This window comes from Leguminivora glycinivorella, chromosome 17, assembly GCF_023078275.1.
Source record: "Leguminivora glycinivorella isolate SPB_JAAS2020 chromosome 17, LegGlyc_1.1, whole genome shotgun sequence".
NCBI lineage: Eukaryota > Metazoa > Arthropoda > Insecta > Lepidoptera > Tortricidae > Leguminivora > Leguminivora glycinivorella.
Window position 1 is genome coordinate 2388942 of NC_062987.1, and position 25164 is coordinate 2414105.

The 25164-nt window shown below is 40.2% G+C and overlaps 1 protein-coding gene across 1 annotated transcript in view; it reads right to left on the minus strand.

The window, feature by feature from the left end:
- LOC125235125 (interference hedgehog) overlaps positions 1-25164 on the minus strand; it is a 142815-nt gene that overhangs the window by 73196 nt on the left and 44455 nt on the right. The window contains exon 2 of the mRNA XM_048141559.1: positions 22236-22285. Within this exon, the coding sequence (XP_047997516.1) occupies positions 22236-22285 (50 nt within the window). The remainder of the gene's footprint in view (positions 1-22235; positions 22286-25164) is intronic.

Consider the following 25164-nt stretch of genomic DNA (forward strand, 5'->3'; position numbering starts at 1 on the left):
TTGGGGTACGCTCAGCTAGATGGCGCTAGTTTTAATATTTGACATTTTAACACATATCAAGCTAAGAATATGGGCCAAATTGTCAAAACTGAGGTTCAAAAGTTCTAAGCCTGTGTCAAGAGATTGCAGTCTATGCACTGTGCTTACACATTTTACTCCGACAGTACCTCTCTATAATACTCGATCCTCTTTGATAAGAACAAATGAAATGTTTCTTTATTTTAAAATCATGATATTGATATCACGTCAATACACATTTTGAAAAAAATATATTTGTAGGTATCATCAGTGTAGTCATGACAGTTTTAATAGGTGGCGCTAAAAAATGAGGTACGATTCTTAGTATGAAGATTGTAAATCCCATATAAATCATCCTTGGTATCACGTAAGCGTGACTCATAAAATGCACGTTCACTTTATAGACATGTTTGAGATATTTTCAGATTTGGTCATCGAATGCAGATGGAGACACATTTATTTTTATTGTCTTGACCAACTTCGGAATTCCTTATTTGGTCGTCTGAGTAGGTAGATATTTGTAGTACTTAAATAAATGAATAATACCACCACCAATATACCTACGCACCAAAGTAGATTGGAGTATAAAGTACATTTGCATGCACTGGACAAGTGGACACTCGAGTTACTAAGTGGCGTGCGAACGTACTGCACTAGCCCCACTTGTGTTTGTAACCCCCGACACAAAAACGAGGGGGTGTTATAAGTTTGACGTGTCTGTCTGTCTGTCTGTGTGTGTGTCTGTCTGTGGCATCGTAGCTCCCGAACGGATGAATCGATTTAGATTTTTTTTTGTCTGAAAGCTGAGTTAGTCGGGAGTGTTCTTGCCATGTTTCATGAAAATCGGTGTACTATGTCGCGGTCGGGGGTTTTTTCAAAATTTTAATTTTGTGGCTAGGTTATTAGACTTATTACTCTTAAATTGGCACTAGTTTTGTCTACAGTTGCCAATACCACATGGAACAACAACATTATTGTCATTTAAATGAATATTCGAAAATAGCAATGAAATTAGAAATGTTCTATAAAATTGCGCTACTTGGCGCCACGAACTTTTGTATTAACTTATTCAGTTTTTTCAATTTGTATTGTAATCAAGTAACTTTATACATCTGTAGTATGCGTCAAATCCGGTAGTTCTGATTTTTTGCAGACTTTTTTATTATGTTGGCCTAATGAATAATCCAAGTTTTTGACCTCGAGCGCCGAACGCAACGTTGTCAAAAATCTAAAAAAACCACAAAGAAATCGTTTCTTTTCAAACTTTGGCGATTATAAACCTAAAGGACTAATTTTTGAAAAACCTTCTTTAGGACGTTTTTAAAGTAGACTAAATTTGCTACAATCCAATCGGGTGTGTAATGATTGGTATAACTTTTTTTGGTATAGTAACATTTTATATAACAATATTTGGTATATTTTTAAAGGATATAATCACTCATTTGACATAATTAACATTTGGTATAACCACAAAAGATCTACTTTTATTTTGTATAATCATTATTTCGTATAACAATTATTTATAATAACCGCTACATGGTATAACTATCTATTGATATACGACTAGTATAATATAACTAGCAAATAGTATAAAACATTACATGAATTAATTTTATTCTTTTTTTAAGGGATTACAGTTCTAACCTAACCTAACCTACTTTTCTGACAGTAGATGTGTTTAAGGGTCACAGTTCTAACCTAAACTAACCTATTTTTCTGGTAGCAGCGCGTTGTGTGTAGGGGTCACAGTTCTAAGCTAATCTACTTTTCTGGTAAATGACGGATCTAATTTATTGTAGGTACAATTTTTTTATTCTAACTGTGCTTTAGAAAGAATTAATTTGCGTTATACAATTTATTTAATACTAGCTTTTACCCGCGGCTTCGCCCGCGTAATAAAAGTATTCTTATTGAAACGTTTACAAAAAATAAGATTTTCATTTGGATCCGTAGGTTTCTTTGTAGGTACATCTGTCCGCGATTATTTCCATTGGGGGGTCATTGTAACTGATCTATTTGCTGTACGGTCAGCCAAGAACCTTACACTGCTTATTGGCTGACTGTACCTTACACATATTACTATTGTTTTAAAAGAAATTCTTGCAATGATTGTAGAATTGTTACACAGCGACCACAGCGTAGGTAGTAGGTACGAATATATATGTATTTTCCTATATAAATATTTATACTCGGGAAACTTCATACAACCCACATAGCCAGTATCTCGACGCTATGGTCGGTAGGGTAAAAAGTACTTCCTTGCATTATCGCTTACAATTTTTTCCATTTAGCTTATACTTATTGCAAACGTAAACTTATAAAAGGCAAGCAAACAACGATCTTCTTACAGCACATTGAATATAATAGTTATCACGGATGCAGGATACTTGCCGATGCCTACTTACTAATCCCTTCCCACTGAGCCACCTGCATTTTACACTGCCTAGATATCGACTGCCGACCGATTATTCCGACCCCAATCCCTATTCTTATGCCCGTCCCTATCTCTATCCTTGTCCTCGTCCCCGTCCCCGTCCCGTCCCTGTCCCCGTCCCTCCCCTATCCCTATCCCCGTCCCCGTCCCCTATTCCTATCCCTATCCCTATCCCTGTCCCTGTCCCTGTCCCTGTCCCTGTCCCTGTCCCTGTCCCTGTCCCTGTCCCTGTCCCTGTCCCTGTCCCTGTCCCTGTCCCTGTCCCTGTCCCTGTCCCTGTCCCTGTCCCTGTCCCTGTCCCTGTCCCTGTCCCTGTCCCTTTCCCTGTCCCTGTCCCTGTCCCTGTCCCTGTCTGTCCTGTCCTGTCCCTGTCCCTGTCCCTGTCCCTGTCCCTGTCCCTGTCCCTGTCCCTGTCCCTGTCCCTGTCCCTGTCCCTGTCCCTGTCCCTGTCCCTGTCCCTGTCCCTGTCCCTGTCCCTGTCCCTGTCCCTGTCCCTGTCCCTGTCCCTGTCCCTGTCCCTGTCCCTGTCCCTGTCCCTGTCCCTGTCCCTGTCCCTGTCCCTGTCCCTGTCCCTGTCCCTGTCCCTGTCCCTGTCCCTGTCCCTGTCCCTGTCCCTGTTCTTGCCCCTGTCAAATTATCATGCTAGGAGGTGAAAATCCTTTCTTAGTGCTCCTCTTATGGCTATTTTGGATATTTTAACCCTATTGCACTACGACAGGGGACAAAATTTCTTTTCCACCTCATTAGATTTTTAAATCGTTGTATTTATCGTAATCAGCGACCCGATAAACCATAAAAACCCCCTTTGCACCCCTTTAGGGGTCAAATTTTCAAAAAACCTGAAACATGTATTTAGTCATATGTCTTTAGGAATCCTCCTGTGAAGTTTCGTATAAAATAGTCAAACTAATCTTGTTTCCCCATACAAACTTTGAACCCCCATTTGAGTCCCTTAGGAGGCGAATTTTGAAAAATCCTTTCTTAGTGCTCCTCTACACTATATAAGGAACCTATGTGCCAAATTTGACATCTCTAGGACCAGCGGTTTCGGCTGTGCGTTGATATGTCAGTCAGTCAGTCAATATCTTCTTTTATATATATTTTTGATATTTAAACCCCATTGCACCACAACAGGGGAGAAGGTATTTCACTTCCGCCTCGTTAGATTTTAAAAACGTTGTATTTATCGTGATCAGCGACCCGATAAACCATAAAAACGATACCCATATTGATTTTTTGACTTTATCACCCCCTTTTCACCCTTTTAGGGGTTAAATTTTCAAAAAACCTGAAACACGTATTTAGTCATATGTGTTAAGGAATCTTCCTGTGAAGTTTCGAATAAAATAGTCAAACTAATCTTGTTTCTCCATACAAACTTTGAACCCCCATTTGACCCCCTTAGGAGGTGAATTTTGGAAAATCCTTTCTTAGTGCTCCTCTACACTACATATGAAACCTACGTGCCAAATTTGAAATCTCTAGGACCAGCGGTTTCGGCTGTGCGTTGATATGTCAGTCAGTCAGTTAGTCAGTCAGTCAGTCAGCTTCTTCTTTTATATATTTAGATCGGAAATAAGCATTATACTAAAAGTATGTTATAATAAATGTTTTTCGAAAAAATTATCATTATATTAAATAAGAATTATACAATTTGTTATATTATTTGTTGTTATATGATTCAATTATTATATCAAATGATCGTTATAACGACTAAAAATATATCAAAAAAAGTTATATCGATCGATACGCACCCAATAAATACAATCTCATAGACTTTTGGGTCTACAGAGACAATTCAGTCTACTTTAAAAGCGTCATAAAACAAAAACAGGGTGTAAACTATGATATTTCCATTAGATAAATAGTGCTGTAAGTCTTATGCCAAATTTCTATTATAACTTGGCCCAAGTTATAATAGAAATAAGCATAGCCCAGATAGTTTTTTCGTGAATGTACTGCCACTACTGCCCAAGCTGATTTACTTGGTGGCATTTATATGCGTATCTTCTGAGAACTCTTCCAAGTGTTTCTATGTAAGGCAATTAGAGAAGCAATGCGTTCAACAACTGATAAGCATGTTCGAAAAGTAGTTTTAAGAAACGCTCTTGGCAAGCGTCTGTAACTACTAAGTTTTAAATTCTAGCAGTGTGTGTTGTAATTGCTAAGTTTAATAATGATTCAACAATAAAAAAATAACACAAGAATTTAAAATTGCAAACGGGACTTAATAGCGTATTTACTATGTTTTAAACACTATGGTTTTAAACACTAACCTCCGAAGTTTCAAGGACGGCATTGTCCCCGTGGTCTCGGAGCAGACTGGCTGAAGTTGACATCAACATCTTCTAGCTGTACGAGTTTTTCGAACTACCCGCACTTGCTCCTGACTACCCACTTGAACAGTTTGTGCACTAGGGATGTCACCTTGTCGACACACAACACTCACGATATTCGGTTTTTCAACCTGCGATATTTGTTTCTTCTTGCATTTACTTGTGATGTTCTGCCTGCGCAGGACTCACATATCCTCCGTGCCTGATGGGCCTGGGAGGTTTTACCGAGCTAGTCTCAGATGTGGGAGAAAGGGGGTGCAAGGCGAATAGAGAGAAACACTGGTTTCACGTCACAAAACAAACTGGATGGTTTCATTCAATTTGATCCCGCGCGAATAAATTAATGTGATTACGACCATTCAGCCTATCTTGTAATAAATCTAATATTTATGAGTGTTGAATATACATATTTAACTATGATTCAACGACTCTGCTGTTTGTGCCTTAAGCAGACGAATTGAGAACCACCTTCCTTGAGATTTGGGGCGGCGGTTAAAAAGGTTGTCCTTGTTGTTGTTTGTACAAACGTTATCGGCTTGATGATAACTTTAGAGTACGTTTATGAATAAGGGGGTGTATAGATAAGGCTACTCCAATTACTGTATGTACGTATACTCTAAGGTTCGTGCCGACGCGCTGAGACCGGATTCACCGGATTCCAGTTTAATCCATTACGCATCTTATAGGTTCTTGTGAAGAAACATCTTGTATTTGATATTCGCATGGGACCGTGCGCGACGACAACGCCACGTGACAGTGACAATTGTATAGCCGCTGTCAAGCGAGAAGTAAGTAAACATTGTGAAAAAATTAATGAAATCTTGTGTTATTTTACTACATTAGACAACTTTGGACGATGGTGGTTACAACATTATCGCCAATAACATTAAAATTGTTGTTTTCAGTGAGAAATTAACAAACTGGTGACTAAAACGGGGTTTCGTGCCATCGCTCACGAAATAATTTTCCAACCTAAGACGATGAATAAAACGTCATGCTCCACGGCAGCGCCACCTTAGCTTTGTTGAACATAAACATATGGGAAAATATCTATATAATGTCTATAAAATTCTAGACTAGTTACAAAAATATCTATGTTTCTAGTTTCGTCGTGAGCTCTTATACATTGTGGCGCTGCTGTAGAGCATACTCCACAGCAGCGCCACCATAAAATATCAATTACTGCATATGGTACAGGCACGTATATGGCTTCAAATAATTCTATAACAATTCTATATTGACCTAGTTTACAAAATCCCTACTTTTATTTTGCATATAGGAAAATACGATGCCACAAATCTTTTATAACAAATAATTATCGCAGCGCCTTAATAAAAAATCAAGACAAACACACTAACAATTTTGCCGAGATTTTCAATAAGGCGCTGCGATAATTATTTCTTACAAAAGGTTTGTGGCATCGTATTTTCCTAAATGAAAAATAAAAGTAGGGATTTCGTAAGCAAGGTCAATATAGAATTGTTATAGAATTATTTGAAGCCATATACGTGCCTGTACCATATGCAGTAATTGATATTTTATGGTGGCGCTGCTGTGGAGTATGCTCGACAGCAGCGCCACAATGTATAAGAGCTCACGACGAAACTAGAAACATAGATATTTTTTTAACTAGTCTAGAATTTTATAGACTTTATATAGATATTTTCCCATATGTTTATGTTCATCAAAGCTAAGGTGGCGCTGCCGTGGAGCATGACGTTGAATAAAGGCAATAAATTGGTGCTAGCTGGGCATTTTCTACAGATTGAAGACATTATTCCACCATTTGTACCTATGTGCAATAAAGTATAAATAAATCATTGGCTTTTAAAATAGTTCATCAGTTCACTGCTATCCTGTCATTTTCATAGGCTAACTATAGGTATTATAAATATCATTGCAGGGTACAGGGTTTATTGTAAAATAAAAACCAACTAGCTATAATAACGTTTAATTAAAATATATATTACAAAAACTTGTTTCATTTACTTGAAAATATTGGAGATTTACCAGATATCACATTAAATACAATCATGAATGCGATGAAATAAGTTCTCAGGAATTTTATTTAAAATGTGATAAGCTTTCAGTGGATGGACTGCTTCTGCTTCTATTGTTCTCGTGCTCCTTCTTCCCATTGAAACCTCGATATTTACGCATTAAACAGGAGCACAGATGAGGAAACAAATAAAATGATTTTCGAACATAACTGGGATTGGCTTCCACGTCGGCTTTTCTACCTCCAATAAAATTTGCACTATAAATTCACCGCAAATTCAATTAAATACTTGTATCAAATGATTACGCACTTAAAGTAAAACTTCAGAGATTGGACAACACTTTTTTTCTTACGGCAACTATTCAATTAAACGGTGGTTTCGTTTCCACCACGGTCTTGGAAATAGCTAGAATTTAGTCGCTACTTTTCTTGGAGTTATTACAATTCGCCATAACAAATTTTACTGGGCCCGTATTAAATTTATCTCAAAAACGGCATGAAAATGTTTACTGCAATATGGATTTGACAGCGCAAGTCAGCGACTAAGATGTCAATTTTGGCCGTAGTGAGCGCTATTATCGTTCTAGCTACCCCCTCCACCCGCTTTGCACCCTGCATTATCTGTATTAAGAGGACAATGACGGTCGATTTTTCATACAAACGTAGTGTTTTCCCTCGGATATTTTTATTAACATTTTAATAATAAATAATTATAGGAGCCTTAAATGCTTTACTAGATCCATATATGCGGACTAGTAAAGATCTAGATGATACACACTCGATCATGTACTGCGGGGCCATCGCGGCGTGCCGTGTTGCTCGAGTCAAGTTTCCGGACGCTGACTGTGCAACTAGGACCGCCGGAGGTGTCCCTGCATGGCAAGTACGGATCGAGCGTCGTATCAACTCGTTTAGGACTCTCATTGCAAAGCTGATCTGCTTCAGAGGGGGTAATAATCGCCCCCGAGTAATGCGCTTTGTGAACCAGACGTTCGCGGGGACGGGCATCAGGCCCCGCGACTATTTGGCCAATGTCACAGAGCGCATCGACTTCCTGAAGCAGAAAGTCTATGCATGGGCAAGCCGTATTCGCCGCTACAGAAAGCGTGTGGACCGATTCCAGCAGAATCGTCTTTTTCAAAGCGACCAAAGGAAAGTATACCGAAGGTGGGAGGAAACCGACCCTCGTGTGTCCGACATGCGGCTACCGGATGCTACTGCCATGTCTGATTTCTGGCGTAGCATCTGGTCGGTGCCCGTTGAGCACACGGAGGGCGAGTGGATGACCGTTGTCGAACGTGAGTGCGAGAACATCGAGCCTATGGGGGCTATCACCATCAGCCCCGACGACGTAAGTTGTGCTACCCGTACGGCCCAGAACTGGAAAAGTCCTGGACCGGACGGATTGCACAACTTCTGGCTAAAATGGTTTCGATGCTCGCACTCGCGTTTGGCAACGCAATTTCAACAAGCCCTCGATCTTGGTTCTCTCCCACCTTCCCTAACAACTGGTGTTACTTTCCTGCTCTATAAGTCCGGTAGTACCACGGAAGCAAAAAACTACAGACCCATTACGTGCTTGCCTACACTTTACAAGCTCCTTACATCCATTTTGAGAGCAAAAATTAACGCGCATATTGTCGCTAACAACATTCTGGCTCCCGCTCAAAATGGATGTAGGGTTGGGTCCCGTGGTACTAAAGAGCTCCTCCTCATAGACATGACCATCTGCCAACAAGTTCGGCGGAACAGGGGAGCCATCTCGGCCGCTTGGATTGACTATAAGAAGGCCTATGATTCGGTGCCTCATTCATGGCTGAGAAGGGTATTGGAGCTGTATAAACTTGATGCAGCTTTAATATCCTTCCTGGCTGCATGTATGAGGCAGTGGACCACAGTCCTTCGTCAACCAGGAGGCAGGGATGACCCCCCTGGCCCGCAGGACTTCATAAGGATTGAGCGAGGAATATTCCAGGGTGACAGTTTGAGTCCATTATGGTTCTGCCTAGCTCTGAATCCCCTCAGCACGCTGCTGAAGGATTCTGGGCTAGGTTGCCGGCTTCGGAGAGAGGGTGAAGTCATCTCTCACCTTCTGTACATGGACGATCTCAAATTATTTGCACCGAACACCCAAGACCTGATGGTGCTATTGAAAACCACAGAAGTTTTCAGTACCGCCATCAGAATGGAGTTTGGTGTCGATAAGTGTGCGGTTATGCATGTACAGCGGGGGGAGGTTGTAAATTCAGAAAATTTACAACTTTCTGAGACGATGTCGTTCAGATCTATCTTTGAATCAGAAACCTATAAGTACCTTGGTATGTCACAGTCGTTGGGTATTGAGGATGTTGGCATTAGACGGTCGGTGAAGGAGCGCTTTTTCAGTCGGCTCACAAAAGTCCTTAACAGTCTTTTGTCAGGAGGCAACAAAGTGCGCGCCTTTAACGCCTGGGTAATGCCTCTACTCACATACTCCTTTGGCATACTACGGTGGACCCAGACTGAGCTGGACGCCCTGGATCGGAGGGTCCGTTCACTGCTTACCACACATCGTATGTTACACCCGCGCTCGTCTGTTATGAGATTGTACATCCCACGGAAGTGCGGAGGTCGAGGCTTCCTAAACGCCAAAGATCTCCACAACCGTGAGGTGTACAATCTCAGGAATTACTTCCTTAACAACGAGTGTGGGATGCATCGTGATGTGGTGGCAGTTGACGGAAACCTCACGCCGCTCTCCTTGGCGAAAGAGAACTGGCGCAAACCTGTGGTACTAAGTACTGCGGACCGCAAGGCGGTATGGGAGAGCAAGCAGCTACACGGGCGGTTCTACAAGGCCCTCACGGGACCCGATGTAGACCTGCTCGCATCGGTGAACTGGTTACGATTCGGGGACCTCTTCGGAGAAACCGAGGGTTTTGCCTGTGCAATTGCGGACGAAGTTATGATGACGAACAACTACCGGAAATATATCCTGAAGGACGGTACGGTCGACATTTGTCGGGCATGCCGCCGTCCCGGAGAGTCACTCAGGCATATCATTTCCGGTTGTTCTCATCTTGCTAACGGCGAGTACCTGCACAGACATAATCTCGTAGCCAGGATTATTCACCAGCAACTTGCTCTTCAATACGGCCTTGTGGACCGCGAAGTACCGTACTACAAGTACTTGCCTGCGCCAGTTCTTGAAAATGGTCGTGCCACGCTCTATTGGGATCGATCTATTATCACTGACAGGACTATTGTAGCCAATAAGCCTGACATTGTGATAATAGATCGACCGCAACGCCGGGCCGTGCTCGTTGACATCACCATCCCCCATGATGAGAATCTCGTGAAAGCCGAGAAGGACAAGTCCAGTAAGTACCTAGACTTGGCTCACGAGATAACCGCCATGTGGGATGTTGATTCAACGATCATTGTTCCGATAGTCGTTTCAGCGAACGGTCTCATAGCGAAGAGTCTCGATCAACATCTTAAGAGACTCTCGCTAGGTGGCTGGATCAAGGGCCAGATGCAGAAGGCGGTGATCTTGGACCAGGGACCGGACAACCCCTTCCGCGCTACAAGCCTTTCATTGGGAATCCCTAACGTAAGGACGACCCAATCGAGAGACTCTCCCTTTCGAACTGCAAGCCCATTCATTTGACTAGCCCTTACAAAAAACTAAGCAAAACAATAAAGCTAGCCCTGTGCATTGGCTTAGCGCTATCCGATACGGCTTGCAATCCTTTAATAAGGGTTACCCTTATTTTAAGCGCTATTTATAAGGCTTTCCCTTTTGTTAAAGCGTAGTCGAGCCTTGCGTAAAAGAGACAGGATTATGAATCTAAGCTATTGTAAGAACAGGAAGGAAAATGCGCTGTTGCCACTCCGCACTATGCGCCCCATTTTTAATTTTGCAACGAAACGTTTTCGTTGGATAAAAGTAGAACACGGCTAGAAATTATTTTTAATGAACTGGGAGACAAGGGACTGATGGATCGCCTGATGGTAAATGATCATCGTCGCCCATAGATCAGTATGTATGTTCGTACGTATGAATGTATGTAGGTATGTATGAATGTATGTAGGTATGTATGTATGAATATAATTATGTAAATATGTATGTATGCATGTAAATATACAGTGTTGGCCGAAAATCAATACAATTAACCATTAACATTACACATTGAAAACGTTAATTGCCAACATAAAAACAAGCCGTTTTCGTCATCCAACTCGCCTTGATGAGTTAATTGGGTGAGCAGTTCCTAAGATAGAGCTGATGCTGAACCCTGGCTTTTCCCAGGGGAACGCGGGTTTGGTTTGACATAGGCAAGCGCTGTTTTCGTCATCGGACTTGTTTTGATGAGTACTTGAGTGAGCAGTAACTAAGGTAGAGCTGATGCTGAACCCTGGCTATTCCTAGGGGAACTCGGGTTTCGTGCAACATAGGCAAACGCTGTTTTCGTCATCGGACTTGTATTGATGAGTACTTGAGTGAGCAGTAACCAAGGTAGAGCTGATGCTGAACCCTGGCTTTTCCCAGGGGAACGCGGGTTTGGAGTAACATAGGCAAGCGCTGTTTTCTTCACCGGACTTGTCTTGGTGAGTACTAGTGTGAGCAGTAACCAAGGTAGAGCTGATGCTGAACCCTGGCTATTCCTAGGGGAACGCGGGTTTGGAGTAACATAGGCAAGCGCTATTTTCGTCATCGGACTTGTCTTGATGAGTACTTGAGTGAGCAGTAACCAAGGTAGAGCTGATGCTGAACCCTGGCTTTTCCCAGGGGAACGCGGGTTTGGAGTAACATAGGCAAGCGCTGTTTTCTTCACCGGACTTGTCTTGGTGAGTACTTGTGTGAGCAGTAACCAAGGTAGAGCTGATGCTGAACCCTGGCTATTCCTAGGGGAACGCGGGTTTGGAGTAACATAGGCAAGCGCTGTTTTCGTCATCGGACTTGTCTTGATGAGTACTTGAGTGAGCAGTAACCAAGGTAGAGCTGATGCTGAACCCTGGCTATTCCTAAGGGAACTCGGGTTTCGTGCAACATAGGCAAACGCTGTTTTCGTCATCGGACTTGTCTTGATGAGTACTTGAGTAAGCAGTAGCCAAGGTAGAGCTGATGCTGAACCCTGGCTTTTCCCAGGGGAACGCGGGTTTGGTGTAACATAGGCAAGCGCTGTTTTCGTCATCGGACTTGTTTTGGTGAGTACTTTAGTGAGCAGTAACCAGGGTAGAGCTGATGCTGAACCCTGGCTATTCCTAGGGGAACTCGGGTTTCGTTCAACATAGGCAAACGCTGTTTTCGTCATCGGATTTTTCTTGATGAGTACTTGAGTGAGCAGTAACCAAGGTAGAGCTGATGCTGAACCCTGGCTATTCCTAGGGGAACTCGGGTTTCGTGCAACATACGCAAACGCTGTTTTCGTCATCGGACTTGTCTTGATGAGTACTTGAGTGAGCAGTAACCAAGGTAGAGCTGATGCTGAACCCTGGCTTTTCCCAGGGGAACGCGGGTTTGGAGTAACATAGGCAAGCGCTGTTTTCTTCACCGGACTTGTCTTGGTGAGTACTTGTGTGAGCAGTAACCAAGGTAGAGCTGATGCTGAACCCTGGCTATTCCTAGGGGAACGCGGGCTTGGAGTAACATAGGCAAGCGCTGTTTTCGTCATCGGACTTGTCTTGATGAGTACTTGAGTGAGCAGTAACCAAGGTAGAGCTGATGCTGAACCCTGGCTATTCCTAAGGGAACTCGGGTTTCGTGCAACATAGGCAAACGCTGTTTTCGTCATCGGACTTGTCTTGATGAGTACTTGAGTAAGCAGTAGCCAAGGTAGAGCTGATGCTGAACCCTGGCTTTTCCCAGGGGAACGCGGGTTTGGTGTAACATAGGCAAGCGCTGTTTTCGTCATCGGACTTGTTTTGGTGAGTACTTTAGTGAGCAGTAACCAGGGTAGAGCTGATGCTGAACCCTGGCTATTCCTAGGGGAACTCGGGTTTCGTTCAACATAGGCAAACGCTGTTTTCGTCATCGGATTTTTCTTGATGAGTACTTGAGTGAGCAGTAACCAAGGTAGAGCTGATGCTGAGCCCTGGCTATTCCTAGGGGAAGTCGGGTTTCGTGCAACATAGGTAAACGCTGTTTTGTCATCGGACTTGTCTTGATGAGTACTGGTAAAGCTGATATTGAAGCCAGACAGCCAGAGCTGTACCTAGGGGAACTTAGGTTTGGTGCAACATAGATAAACCCGGTTTTCGTTATAGGCCCTGCCTTTATGAGGACTTGGGTGCGCATTACCCAAGCCAGTGCTGTAGCTGAGACCTGGTGGTACCTAGGGGAACTCAGGTTCGGTGCAATATAAATAAACGCTGTTTTCTGTTCATAGTATGTTTCGTGTGAAATATCTTAGACTCGTCTTTATGACTGGTACTTGGTTGAGTTGAGTAGTACCATAGAATCTGTCAAACTATTTCTGTTGATTGTTGTGAATTCTATAAAGATCGTTTGAAACAGAAATACTTTTCTGGCGGCAATCAAGCATACAGCCCGTCTGATAGTAAATAGTTACCGCAGTCTATGGACGCTTGGAACTCCAGTATTCTCTTTATTCCCTGTGTTAATTACTATTAGTGAAATCGACTGTACTTAATTTTGATATTCAAATGGATATACATACGTATTTTTTTAGACATAAATAAAGTGTTTTATGTATGGCAAATTAATAAATTTGTTCCAACTACTGTTAATATTCACTTCTGGTAGGATTTTTGTTCAGTTAATAATATGTTTTATGCCTAACTTGACATTGCATGAAATATTTCTATATTATAATGCACCGAAACCAGAGTTGCCCTAGATACCGCCAGGGCTCAGCTACAGCGCTGTCTTGGCTATTGCGCACCCAAGTCCTCGTCATGACAAGTCCGATGACGCAAACAGAGTTTGCCTATGTTACACCAAACCCGAGTTCCCCTAGGTACAGCCAGGTTTCAGCATCAGCTCTATCTCGGGTACAGCTCACCCAAATACTCATTAAGACAATTCCAATGACGAAAACAGCGTTTGCCTGTGTTACACTAAACCCGAGTTCCCATAGGTGCAGCCAGGGTTCAGCAGCAGCTGGACTTTGGGTACTGCTCACCCGAGTACTCATCAAGACAAGTCCGATGACGAAAACAGCGTTTGCCTGTGTTACACTAAACCCGAGTTCCCCTAGGTGCAGCCAGGGTTCAGCATCAGCTGGACTTTGGGTATTGCTCACTCGAGTAGTCATCAAGACAAGTCCGATGACGAAAACAGCGTTTGCCTGTGTTACACTAAACCCGAGTTCCCATAGGTGCAGCCAGGGTTCAGCATCAGCTGGACTTTGGGTACTGCTCACTCGAGTACTCATCAAGACAAGTCCGATGACGAAAACAGCGTTTGCCTGTGTTACACTAAACCCGAGTTCCCCTAGGTGCAGCCAGGGTTCAGCATCAGCTGGACTTTGGGTATTGCTCACTCGAGTAGTCATCAAGACAATTCCGATGACGAAAACAGCGTTTGCCTGTGTTACACTAAACCCGAGTTCCCCTAGGTGCAGCCAGGGTTCAGCATCAGCTGGACTTTGGGTATTGCTCACTCGAGTACTCATCAAGACAAGTCCGATGACGAAAATAGCGTTTGCCTGTGTTACACTAAACCCGAGTTCCCATAGGTGCAGCCAGGGTTCAGCATCAGCTGGACTTTGGGTACTGCTCACTCGAGTACTCATCAAGACAAGTCCGATGACGAAAACAGCGTTTGCCTGTGTTACACTAAACCCGAGTTCCCCTAGGTGCAGCCAGGGTTCAGCATCAGCTGGACTTTGGGTATTGCTCACTCGAGTAGTCATCAAGACAAGTCCGATGACGAAAACAGCGTTTGCCTGTGTTACACTAAACCCGAGTTCCCCTAGGTGCAGCCAGGGTTCAGCATCAGCTGGACTTTGGGTATTGCTCACTCGAGTAGTCATCAAGACAAGTCCGATGACGAAAACAGCGTTTGCCTGTGTTACACTAAACCCGAGTTCCCCTAGGTGCAGCCAGGGTTCAGCATCAGCTGGACTTTGGGTACTGCTCACTCGAGTACTCATCAAGACAAGTCCGATGACGAAAACAGCGTTTGCCTGTGTTACAATAAACCCGAGTTCCCCTAGGTGCAGCCAGGGTTCAGCATCAACTGCACTTCGGGTACTGCTCACTCGAGTACTCATCAAGACAAGTCCGATGACGAAAACAGCGTTTGCCTGTGTTACACTAAACCCGAGTTCCCTAGGTGTAGCCAGGGTTCAGCATCAGCTGGACTTCGGGTACTGCTCACTCGAGTACTCATCAAGACAAGTCCGATGACGAAACCAGCGTTTGCCTGTGTTACACTAAACCCGAGTTCCCCTAGGTACAGCCAGGGTTCAGCACCAGCTGGACTTCGGGTACTGCTCACTCGAGTACTCATCAAGACAAGTCCGATGACGAAAACAGCGTTTGCCTGTATTACACTAAACCCGAGTTCCCCTAGGTGCAGCCAGGGTTCAGCATCAGCTAGACTTCGGGTACTCATCAAGACAAGTCCGATAAAAAAAACCGGCCAAGAGCGTGTCGGGCCACGCTCAGTGTAGGGTTCCGAAGTTTTCCATATTTTTCTCAAAAACTACTGAACCTATCAAGTTCAAAACATTTTCCTAGAAAGTCTTTATAAAGTTCTACTTTTGTGATTTTTTTCATATTTTTTAAACTTGTGGTTCAAAAGTTAGAGGGGGGGGACGCACTTTTTTTTCCTTTAGGAGCGATTATTTCCGAAAATATTAATATTATCAAAAAGCAATCTTAGTAAACCCTTTATTCATTCTTAAATACCTATCCAACAATATATCACACGTTGGGGTTGGAATGAAAAATATTATCAGCCCCCACTTTACATGTAGGGGGGGTACCCTAATAAAACATTATTTTCCATGTTTTATTTTTGCACTCTGTTGGCGTGATTGATATACATATTGGGACCAAATTTCAGCTTTCTAGTGCTAACGGTTACTGAAATTATCCGCGGACGGACGGACGGACGGACAGACAGACATGGCGAAACTATAAGGGTTCTTAGTTGACTACGGAACCCTAAAAAGCAGCGTTTGCCTGTGTTACACCTGAGCAAAGCAGGAGCCTATCATAACTATAAGTATTTGGTATTGAAAATTGAACCTTATTTTATCTACAGCCGTTTCCATCAAACAGAAACGCGCAAATATCACACACAGTGCCGCCGTAGGTAACGATCGTATGTTATTTCGTTCGGAGTAATGTGTGCTTTATGAGCGAGGTACAGGATTTAAACTCGCACGATATGCTATAAGGGAAAGCAAATAAAACCCAATATAAGGCTTACCCTTATGGCGTTAGGCTGAGCCGATGATAAGGGTTTTGAAAGGGTATTGGGCTATTTTAGGTAAGCGCTTTCGTTAGGGCTTTAAAAGCAAAATGAAAGGGTATCGCGTCAAAAGGGTAGGGTAAGTTAAGCCTAACGAAATACCCATACAAAACCCCGTATAAGGGATAGCGGGCCGGTCCCTGTCTTGGACACGGCGCGGATAGTCCGACGGTTCCTCTCTCTGCAGCCCTAACCACCGGCAGCTTGGGCCCTGCCCCGCTGCTGGCGGCACCCTAGGTTAGGTTTTTTATAATGTGTTTATATGTTTTTTATATTGTTTTGTATGTGTTTTTGTATTTTACTTTTATATTCATATTATAAAAAGCTTAACCTAAGAAGCAAAATAAATAAAGGAAATAATAATTATTATAGAATACCAAAAACGCTGTAAAGTTCTCTTTCCTATAATACATATTTCAATAACACCCCTTCGTTTTTGCGTCGGGGGTTAAAAATAGCAATTGGCAATTGTAACTGATCCATTTTTTCCATTATTACAGTATGATGTTGAATTCTACATGCATCCACTAAACACGCCTACCATATATAACCGGTGGACACTCCATTTAATAATGAAAACATTGTAAAACATGGAAAAAATGGATCAGTTACATATTTGCCCCCCAGTCGGGATTAGCCCCGCTGTACCTTATTTCATTTATCTAGGATGATTTATATAGGATTTACAATCTTCATACAAACAATCGTACCTCAATTTTTTAGCGCCACCTATCAATTACTATCATAACTACAATGATGATGCGTACATTTTTTTTTTATAATGTGTACTGACGTGACATCATGACATTAAAATAAATAAATATGTTATTTGTTCTTATAATAAATAAAAACACGCAGGAATATTTGGGGAAAATACAATATGATTTTTGCCACTTCCAGGCTGCGCCGTCTGGTTTTGTGCCTAAGTAAAAGGCTCATACATTTCAGGGGTACATTTTTTTTGTATGGGCTTTGACCCTTGCTTTTATTAAGTTCAGAGGGGCACTGTCCTCTGAATGTAGATTTGACATATTTTATTGCCAGTTATTACATTCACAATATTTTATTTCTGTTCTTTTTCCTTATCCAAAAATGTCGACAGCTATCCGATACCCGAAATGCCATGAACCCATCTAACACAACCCACCGACTCGTCAGACTACTGTTTAAGAAATTATTTATTTTCATATTAGACATTCAATCTCAAACCCCATCTTTCAATTTAACTAGAAACGCGTTAACATTCTAAACTAGATGTGTTTACTCATTAAAGTTAATTGCTCAAATGGTTATCTGTTTTTTAAACCCAACAAATTGATGGGACCTGTCCCGTGCATAGACCGCGCCATTACATAAATTCCTGGATGATGCCTATCTTTGAGGATAAAGAGCGTTACTAATTCATTGCGGCGTTAGAAGAAGACAGGTTTTTGTGTGCCTTTCGACATGCGGTAGTGGATGGGGTGTTAAGTGATAATTTGTCGTTTTTTGTCTGTTCTGTGTGGAGGCACAGAATATATAATAGTACAAGTAGTGGAGGCGTGACGGGCTCCCGGATATCGCAGGTAGCCGCGCACACATACAAATATTAATATTGGTAAACTGTGACGGCCGGCTATTAGGTGGGACAAAAAATGTACTGTTTTTGGTATGCTTTGGAATCGTGTTTTTCATATTTGATGAAGGTTTGGACATGACAGTATGTATAAGTACAATTGATTAGTTCCCGGAAATTGTTTTTAGTCAGGCATTAGTCTGATCATGCTAAGAACATGAGCCAAATTGTCAAAACTGAGGTTCAAAAGTTTTAAGCCTGTCTCAAGAGATGTCAGTCTATGCAAGTATGCACTGTGATTAAGGTACAGCGGGGAAAATCTCGACTCTTGAGACAGGCTTAAAACTTTTGAACCTCAGTTTTGACAAATTGGCTCAAGTTCTTTGCTTGATATATATGTATTTGAAATGTGTTAAAATGTCAAATATTAATATTAACGCCATCTAGCCGACTGCCCCACAAAAGTGTAACGCCATCTAGGCCACCGTACCTTTTTCAGTATGGTACCTACTGGGGTACGTTTTTTTCTTAGACTTTATCTGTCTATACGGAGTTACATATGTCTTTGATTATAGTAACGATCTGGCTTAATCAGTGGGCAACGAAAATAATTTTAAAGATTAGTATCTTTAAAATTATTTTCGTTGCCCGTTGTTACTTTTTCTGTATATTGTGAGCGCAGTCCGAGATTTAGTGAAATACATATGATAATAGGTCGCTCAATGCAAAATACACGCCAAGCTAATTTTATTATATATAAGCCGTATTCTTCACCCCCAGGGGGTAACAGGGGGATGAAACTGTGTGCAGGGTATTACCTCAATAAAAGCAAGCAAGCAATTTTTCTTAGCTTATCCTGCCCTTTGGCACGTAGGTTACTTTTAAGGTCTAGGGGCGCACTAAGAATAGTTATTTGATTTACAAGGGAGAAAGTATTTGTTAAACCGCACGTGCCAATATTGATATCCGAGCAAGCGAAAGATTCTAACATTGAACCGCGAGCGTAGCGAGTGGTTCAAAAAGTGGAATCTTGAGCGTTGCGAGGGTTTCAAGGCACGAAGGTTAAACAAACGTTGCCACCGAGTGAAACACAAATTTTTTCACCACACCAACACGAACAAAATACTGACTATAAAACATCAAACTAAATCAAATCCATCAAATAATGTAACGGACCCAATCATGGACATTTTGATATTACACTGATAAATGTAAAAATTCTACCGCTAAGCGTGTTAAATCTTGAATGTCCTATCTTTCTTTTACATTTCAAGCGTATTGCAGAATAAAATTAAAACTAGGTGTTTTTTCTCCAATTATGGACGGCAGTTCTCCAGTAATGGATCCCCCATTATGGACAGTGAAGTAAGTTTAAAATTTTTACTTTTAAAGCCAACTGATACTTAATGAGTCAATTTTATATACCATAAATAAAATTAGTTTTGGTTATTTTAACATAGGATCGTTTCTTGTAAATTTTGGTTTTGTAAATTGTTTCTTGTCCATCATAGGAGGTACGCAGTTTTTCGGATCTAGTAATGGACACTCGCAAAATAATGCTATTTCTTTATATCTTTGGAGCAACAAACTAGTATGTTTTATACCTTATACCTTATCTCATGCTTAATGCAGTAAGTCATTGAAGTTTACACCGAGTATTATTTTTTTATTATTTTTACATGAACTCAACTCTCTTAGCAACATTACTAAGAATTCGTCTTGATATTTTTTTCGGTAAACTAGTGAATTTTATCTTATCGCCAAATCCTTCAGAAATAACCGAATTAATTGAAACTTCAAAATGAAACAGCTCTACAACTCTAGTTTATGGTACATTGCCGTCAGTTCTTAGAAACTAATTTTAGATACTTATTTTTATGGATTTGTGTTTTTTGTGCATAATGGCATCACCGTCCATTATAGGGTTATTTACATTAATTCAATGTTAATGATTCAAAATCATCATTTATAAGTAAAATCTACCAGCCCGCTTAAGACATGAAGTTAAAATTTGTATGAAATTACTTTGCACTCTTGTGGATAAAATGCAATTTTGCTATCTGTTTTCGAATAGCAAAGAAAGCCTTTACCAGTTGGGGTGGTGAAAAGGATTTTTCAAAATTCTTTCCCTAAGTGGGTGAAATAGGTGTCCAAATTTTGTATGGGGATCTACCTTTATTCTGAGCTATGAGCTTGAAACAGTTGAAACTTCGTATAAAGGTAGTAAATAAAATGAACTGCAAAATGTAAATGGGTATCAATTTTAAAAACCGGCCAAGAGCGTGTCGGGCTACGCTCAGTATAGGGTTCCGTAATTTTCCGTATTTTCCTCAAAAACTACTGAACCTATCAAGTTCAAAACAATTTTCCTAGAAAGTCTTTATAAAGTTCCACTTTTGGGTCATTCCATTGTGACAGGTGGGACATTTATACTCTTTTTTGCCTACATTTTGCTTTATTTCTGCCAAACAGCAACAATTAGCGTACTGAATACGACATTATCACTTACCTGAATAATCAATGTTTACTGTACCATCGAAAAAAGTATGAAAATGTCATTATTATTATGAGAAATTGATGGTATAAGAAGTGTGACGGGTGGGACTTCAAAGTGCCTCTCCTCTCCGACTTGACTTACACAATTCGCAATTGGTAAGAAACTATAAAACTTTTGTTAAACAACCAATTTTTATATGATTCCTGATATTGTATAGATTAGGTATTAGTATAATTTACGCAAATAATTCTTAAAACAAAAATAATTTTGCTTCTCAATGCTTGTGACGGGTGGGACAGTGCTTTGTGACGGGTGGGACGAGTAACATTTGAGCATACAAATATATGAAAAATATAAAGACACTTCTTTTGTATTTACTTTAAATCAGCTCTTTAATGAATTATTTAATGTTACAAGTAATAGTTTCAATAGTTTTCTTGGAGCATTAAGACAAAATATTTTTTTTTTATCTTAAATTTTTAAAGGTTCAGATAATTGTCAAACATCGTCAAACAGTCTATTACTGCATACTTTTATCAGCGGTTCAGGAAGAATGTCTAAAATTATACCAGTTTTAATGAAAGAGACTTCTTCCTGATTCATAGCATTCATTGTGTTCTATAAAGTAATACCACAACCGAATTAAGCAATATTACACATATAATTTGCTTTAGTATAGCCCAGCTAGGTTTAACTAAACTTAAAAGAACGATTTTATACTCACCAACTCCAGTTTTACCAGATAACCCATTCTGCTCACCCGTCACTGACGGGTGGGACCTACGTTGAAAAGCGTTAAAAAGTATTTTTTTATTTACAAATGCAACGCGTTTTTTGGCTAAAATAATCAATCTCAACCTAATTGTTACTTTCACAAAGCAAGACAACAAGAGCTTAGATACTTTTAGGGTAAACAAGAAAAAACTTTGTTTTACTGTGACGGGCGGGATATGACTTACGCATTGTGTAGAAGCCCAATAAATCCTAACCACGATGATTAATTTATATTTACTTGCCCCTGGTTTAAACAGCGTTAAATATATTTTCTTTTACACTATCACTTTCTCCGTAATGTTTATAAAAGGCACGAAATAGCGCTGCCAACTTAGGGTATAAATATACCACCTTAGACAACTGGCGCTAGGGGTACGTTCGGACACGAATAAAATGCAAAATAAAATACAAAAAAAGGAAAAACTCATTGATTCGTAAAAATAGGCATAATTTTCTATTCTCTAGATGTAGATTTAAGTATGAATTAAGTTATTTAATTTTTATGCCTATGGTGTCGGTTTCGCTGGAATGACCCTTTTGTGATTTTTTTCATATTTTTTAAACGTATGGTTCAAAAGTTAGAGGGGGGGACGCACTTTTTTTTCCTTTAGGAGCGATTATTTCCGAAAATATTAATATGATCAAAAAACGATCTCAGTAAACCCTTATTTATTTTTAAATACCTATCCAACAATATATCACACGTTGGGATTGGAATGAAAAAAAAATTAGCCCCCACTTTACATGTAGGGGGGGTACCCTAATAAAACATTTTTTTTTTTTTTTTTTTTTTTTTTTTTTGCACTTTGTTGGCGTGATTTATTTACATATTGGTACCAAATTTCAGCTTTCTAGTGCTAACGGTTACCTACTGAGATTATCCTAGGACGGACGGACGGACGGACAGACAGACATGGCGATATTATAAGGGTTCCTAGTTGACTACGGAACCCTAAAAAGCATGGCATTTTGACGTTGTAATTTTAAACTTTTTGATGCTATGTTTTATTTTATTGCTAATAGGTGGAAAATATCTCGTATCATGCGAAAAATCTGATTTTTCATTAATTTAGCCACATTTTTTTTACTTTACCGGATCTAAAAAGTGCCGGAACGGCCGGAATACCGGATCCACTGGTCCGGATTACAATCCCTATCTTCGAGGTTTTATGGATGTATATATTTATTTACGTACCAGCTGCTGCGGAGCCAATCACGAGCAGTAAAACATACTCCATCAAAGGCCTGGAACAAAAAAGCACATTTTTTATTTATTATTAATTAAAAATATATGAATAACGAGTCATAAGTCATAATCTTCCAGACTCATGTCACTCCCGTAAATAATTTCTCCAATTCCACGTAGTTTTTGTAACAGATACGTAATTAAGTAAATGGATTTTATTCACAGACAGATATATTTTTAAATTATTTTTTGACGTATACCTACTAGACATGTACCGCTTTTAAATCTGTCTGAATCTCTGTTTGGCGCTGTCACCCACTGAATTAAATATTTTAATTATCATATTTTTTTTTCTAAGGGTGATCTTAGAACTTTAAAGCTAGGTCTAAATGTTCTGTAAAACTCTTGAATCTTCGAAAATGGATATCAAAATTTCATTATATTTTATCCACAAGACTTCAAAGTAATTTTATACAAATCAAATTTTAACGTTACCTATTTCTCAAGCTGGCTGAGCTAATTAATATTTTTCAACTCCTGATTAGATTACCGATAAAATTTCACCGAGTATAGTTTAGCTATCTATTTACTGTAAGTATAAACGCATCCATTTATTGAAAATGAAAATGAAATATTTATTTTTCAAGTAGGCATATATTACAATGCGCATATGAACGTCAAATAAAGCTACGCCGGCTTTAACCCTACGCCTCAGCCTCGAGAAGATTGCAACGAATTTGAGGTTGCAAATGTAAAAAATACTAATATTAGCAAGACTTACATTTTAAACCTATGTATTTACGCCCCAAACAGACCCACAAGTTTTAAATACGGACTAATCATTTCTGAAGTAACAATTTTGTTATTGTTAAATTGATCGGTACGTGTGTAACAGCAAAACACGATTAGGGTTAGCGCTCACTTATCATGACGTTACAGCCCACCGTCACAGTCTACAGCAATCGTAAGAATCTTTTTCTTCTAAGGCGTTATTAGAGTAACAGAAGATGCTTACAATTTGCAAACTTCGGTGTTATTAACCCTGAGATGCTCGATCAACTCGCCTCCACCACAGAGTAGGTACTTTCTAACCCTCCATATACTTAGTAGTGCAAAAGTGCCGTAATAAAAAAAATATAGCCGTGCCGTAATAAAACATTTTTTTTCCACTTTTTATTTTTGCACTTCGTCGGCGTGATTTATATAGATATTGGCACCAAATTTCAGCTTTCTAGTGCTAACGGTCACTAGGATTATCCGCGGGCGAACGGACAGACAGACATGGCGAAATTATAAGGGTTCCTAGTTGACTACGGAACCCTAAAAACCGAAGCCGCATAGGCGCTAGTGCCAAAGGAGCATAGGCGGAGCATCTGATGAATAAATATAAGCCAATTTCAGGAAACCAGAGTGTCACAAAAATGTTAAACCATCTAGGCATTATGACCAGCAGCAGCAGCAACAGAGCTATGCTGGATGACTATCTGTCATGTCATACGTTTTAGCAAAGAGGATCGAGTAGGTATTATAGAGAGTCACTGCCAAAGTAAATTGTGTAATCACAGTGCATAGACTGCCATCTCTCGACAAAAGCTTAAAACTTTTGAACCTCAGTTTTGACAATTGGGCCCATATTCTTAGCTTAATATGTGTTAAAATGTCAAATATTAATATTAGCGCCATCTAGCCGAGCGTTCCCCAAAGGTGTAACGCCATCTTGGCCACCGTATCTTTTTCTCTATGGCTTTGAGGTACGTTTTTTTCTTAGACCTTATCCGTCTATACGGAGTTACATATGTCTTTGGTTTTAGTAACCCAAATACTTTAACATAAGGAACTTTTCCGCACTTGTACTGTTAATTTTTTTTTTTTTTAACCCCTGACTTGGTGGACCTATTTCCATCAAACATGGTTAAAAACACCCCCGACTAACTCAGCTATCAAACAAAAAAAAATCTAAATTGGTTAATCCGTTCGGGAGCTACGATGCCACAGACAGACACACACAGACAGACAGACAGACAAACACGTCAAACTTATAACAAGAGATATTAGCGCGACCATTATGCAATAAAATCAAAACTTAGGTATTCGTAAGTGGATATTCGTAGAACTCTACAATTCTTTCAAGCATTTATTATGTCAATGTCAATCTAACACTTCACTTGTCTTGCGACATTATGACAATTGGATGAAAAAAATGTTCTCCTATAATATGTTCGGATGGAAGGTGTCAATTTGTTAAAATGAGTGTGCGATAACCTTTAGCCTTGTTGCGCCCAGTCGAAACTACGGTGACCAAAATAACTGTTGCAGTCATATTTAGATTATACCTTAACAATATAGTACCTAGCTTAGTATATAACTCAATATGTATAGGAATAATAAATATATAATAATAATAATAAATATTTGGGACACCTTACACAGATCAATTTAGCCCCAAACTAAGCAAAGCTTGTACTATGGGTGCTAAGCGACGATATACATACTTAAATAGATAAATACATATTTATATACATAGAAAACATCCATGACTCAGGAACAAATGTCTGTGCTCATCACACAAACAAATGCCCTTACCGGGATTCAAACCCAGGACCGCGGCTCAGCAGGCATGGTCACTACCGACTGAGCCAGATAAAGTGTTGTTTACCTATAGGTACAATTATATTATATGTATCATCATCGCTGTACGTACAGAGATCACATTTATAAATATATTATTTATAAATATATTGGTAGACAAAAATGATCGTGGTTAATCACTATTTAGTCACTGTGTTCTAACCTAACGTAGCTATATGCGAGTGATACTGATACATTACAATCATGACAGACAAATAATAGCTCAACCATATCCCTATAAAAGGGAAGTAAAGATAATTTGATCCAAAATCTAAAAGATTCCTATGCTAATCCGCGAATAGATAAATCT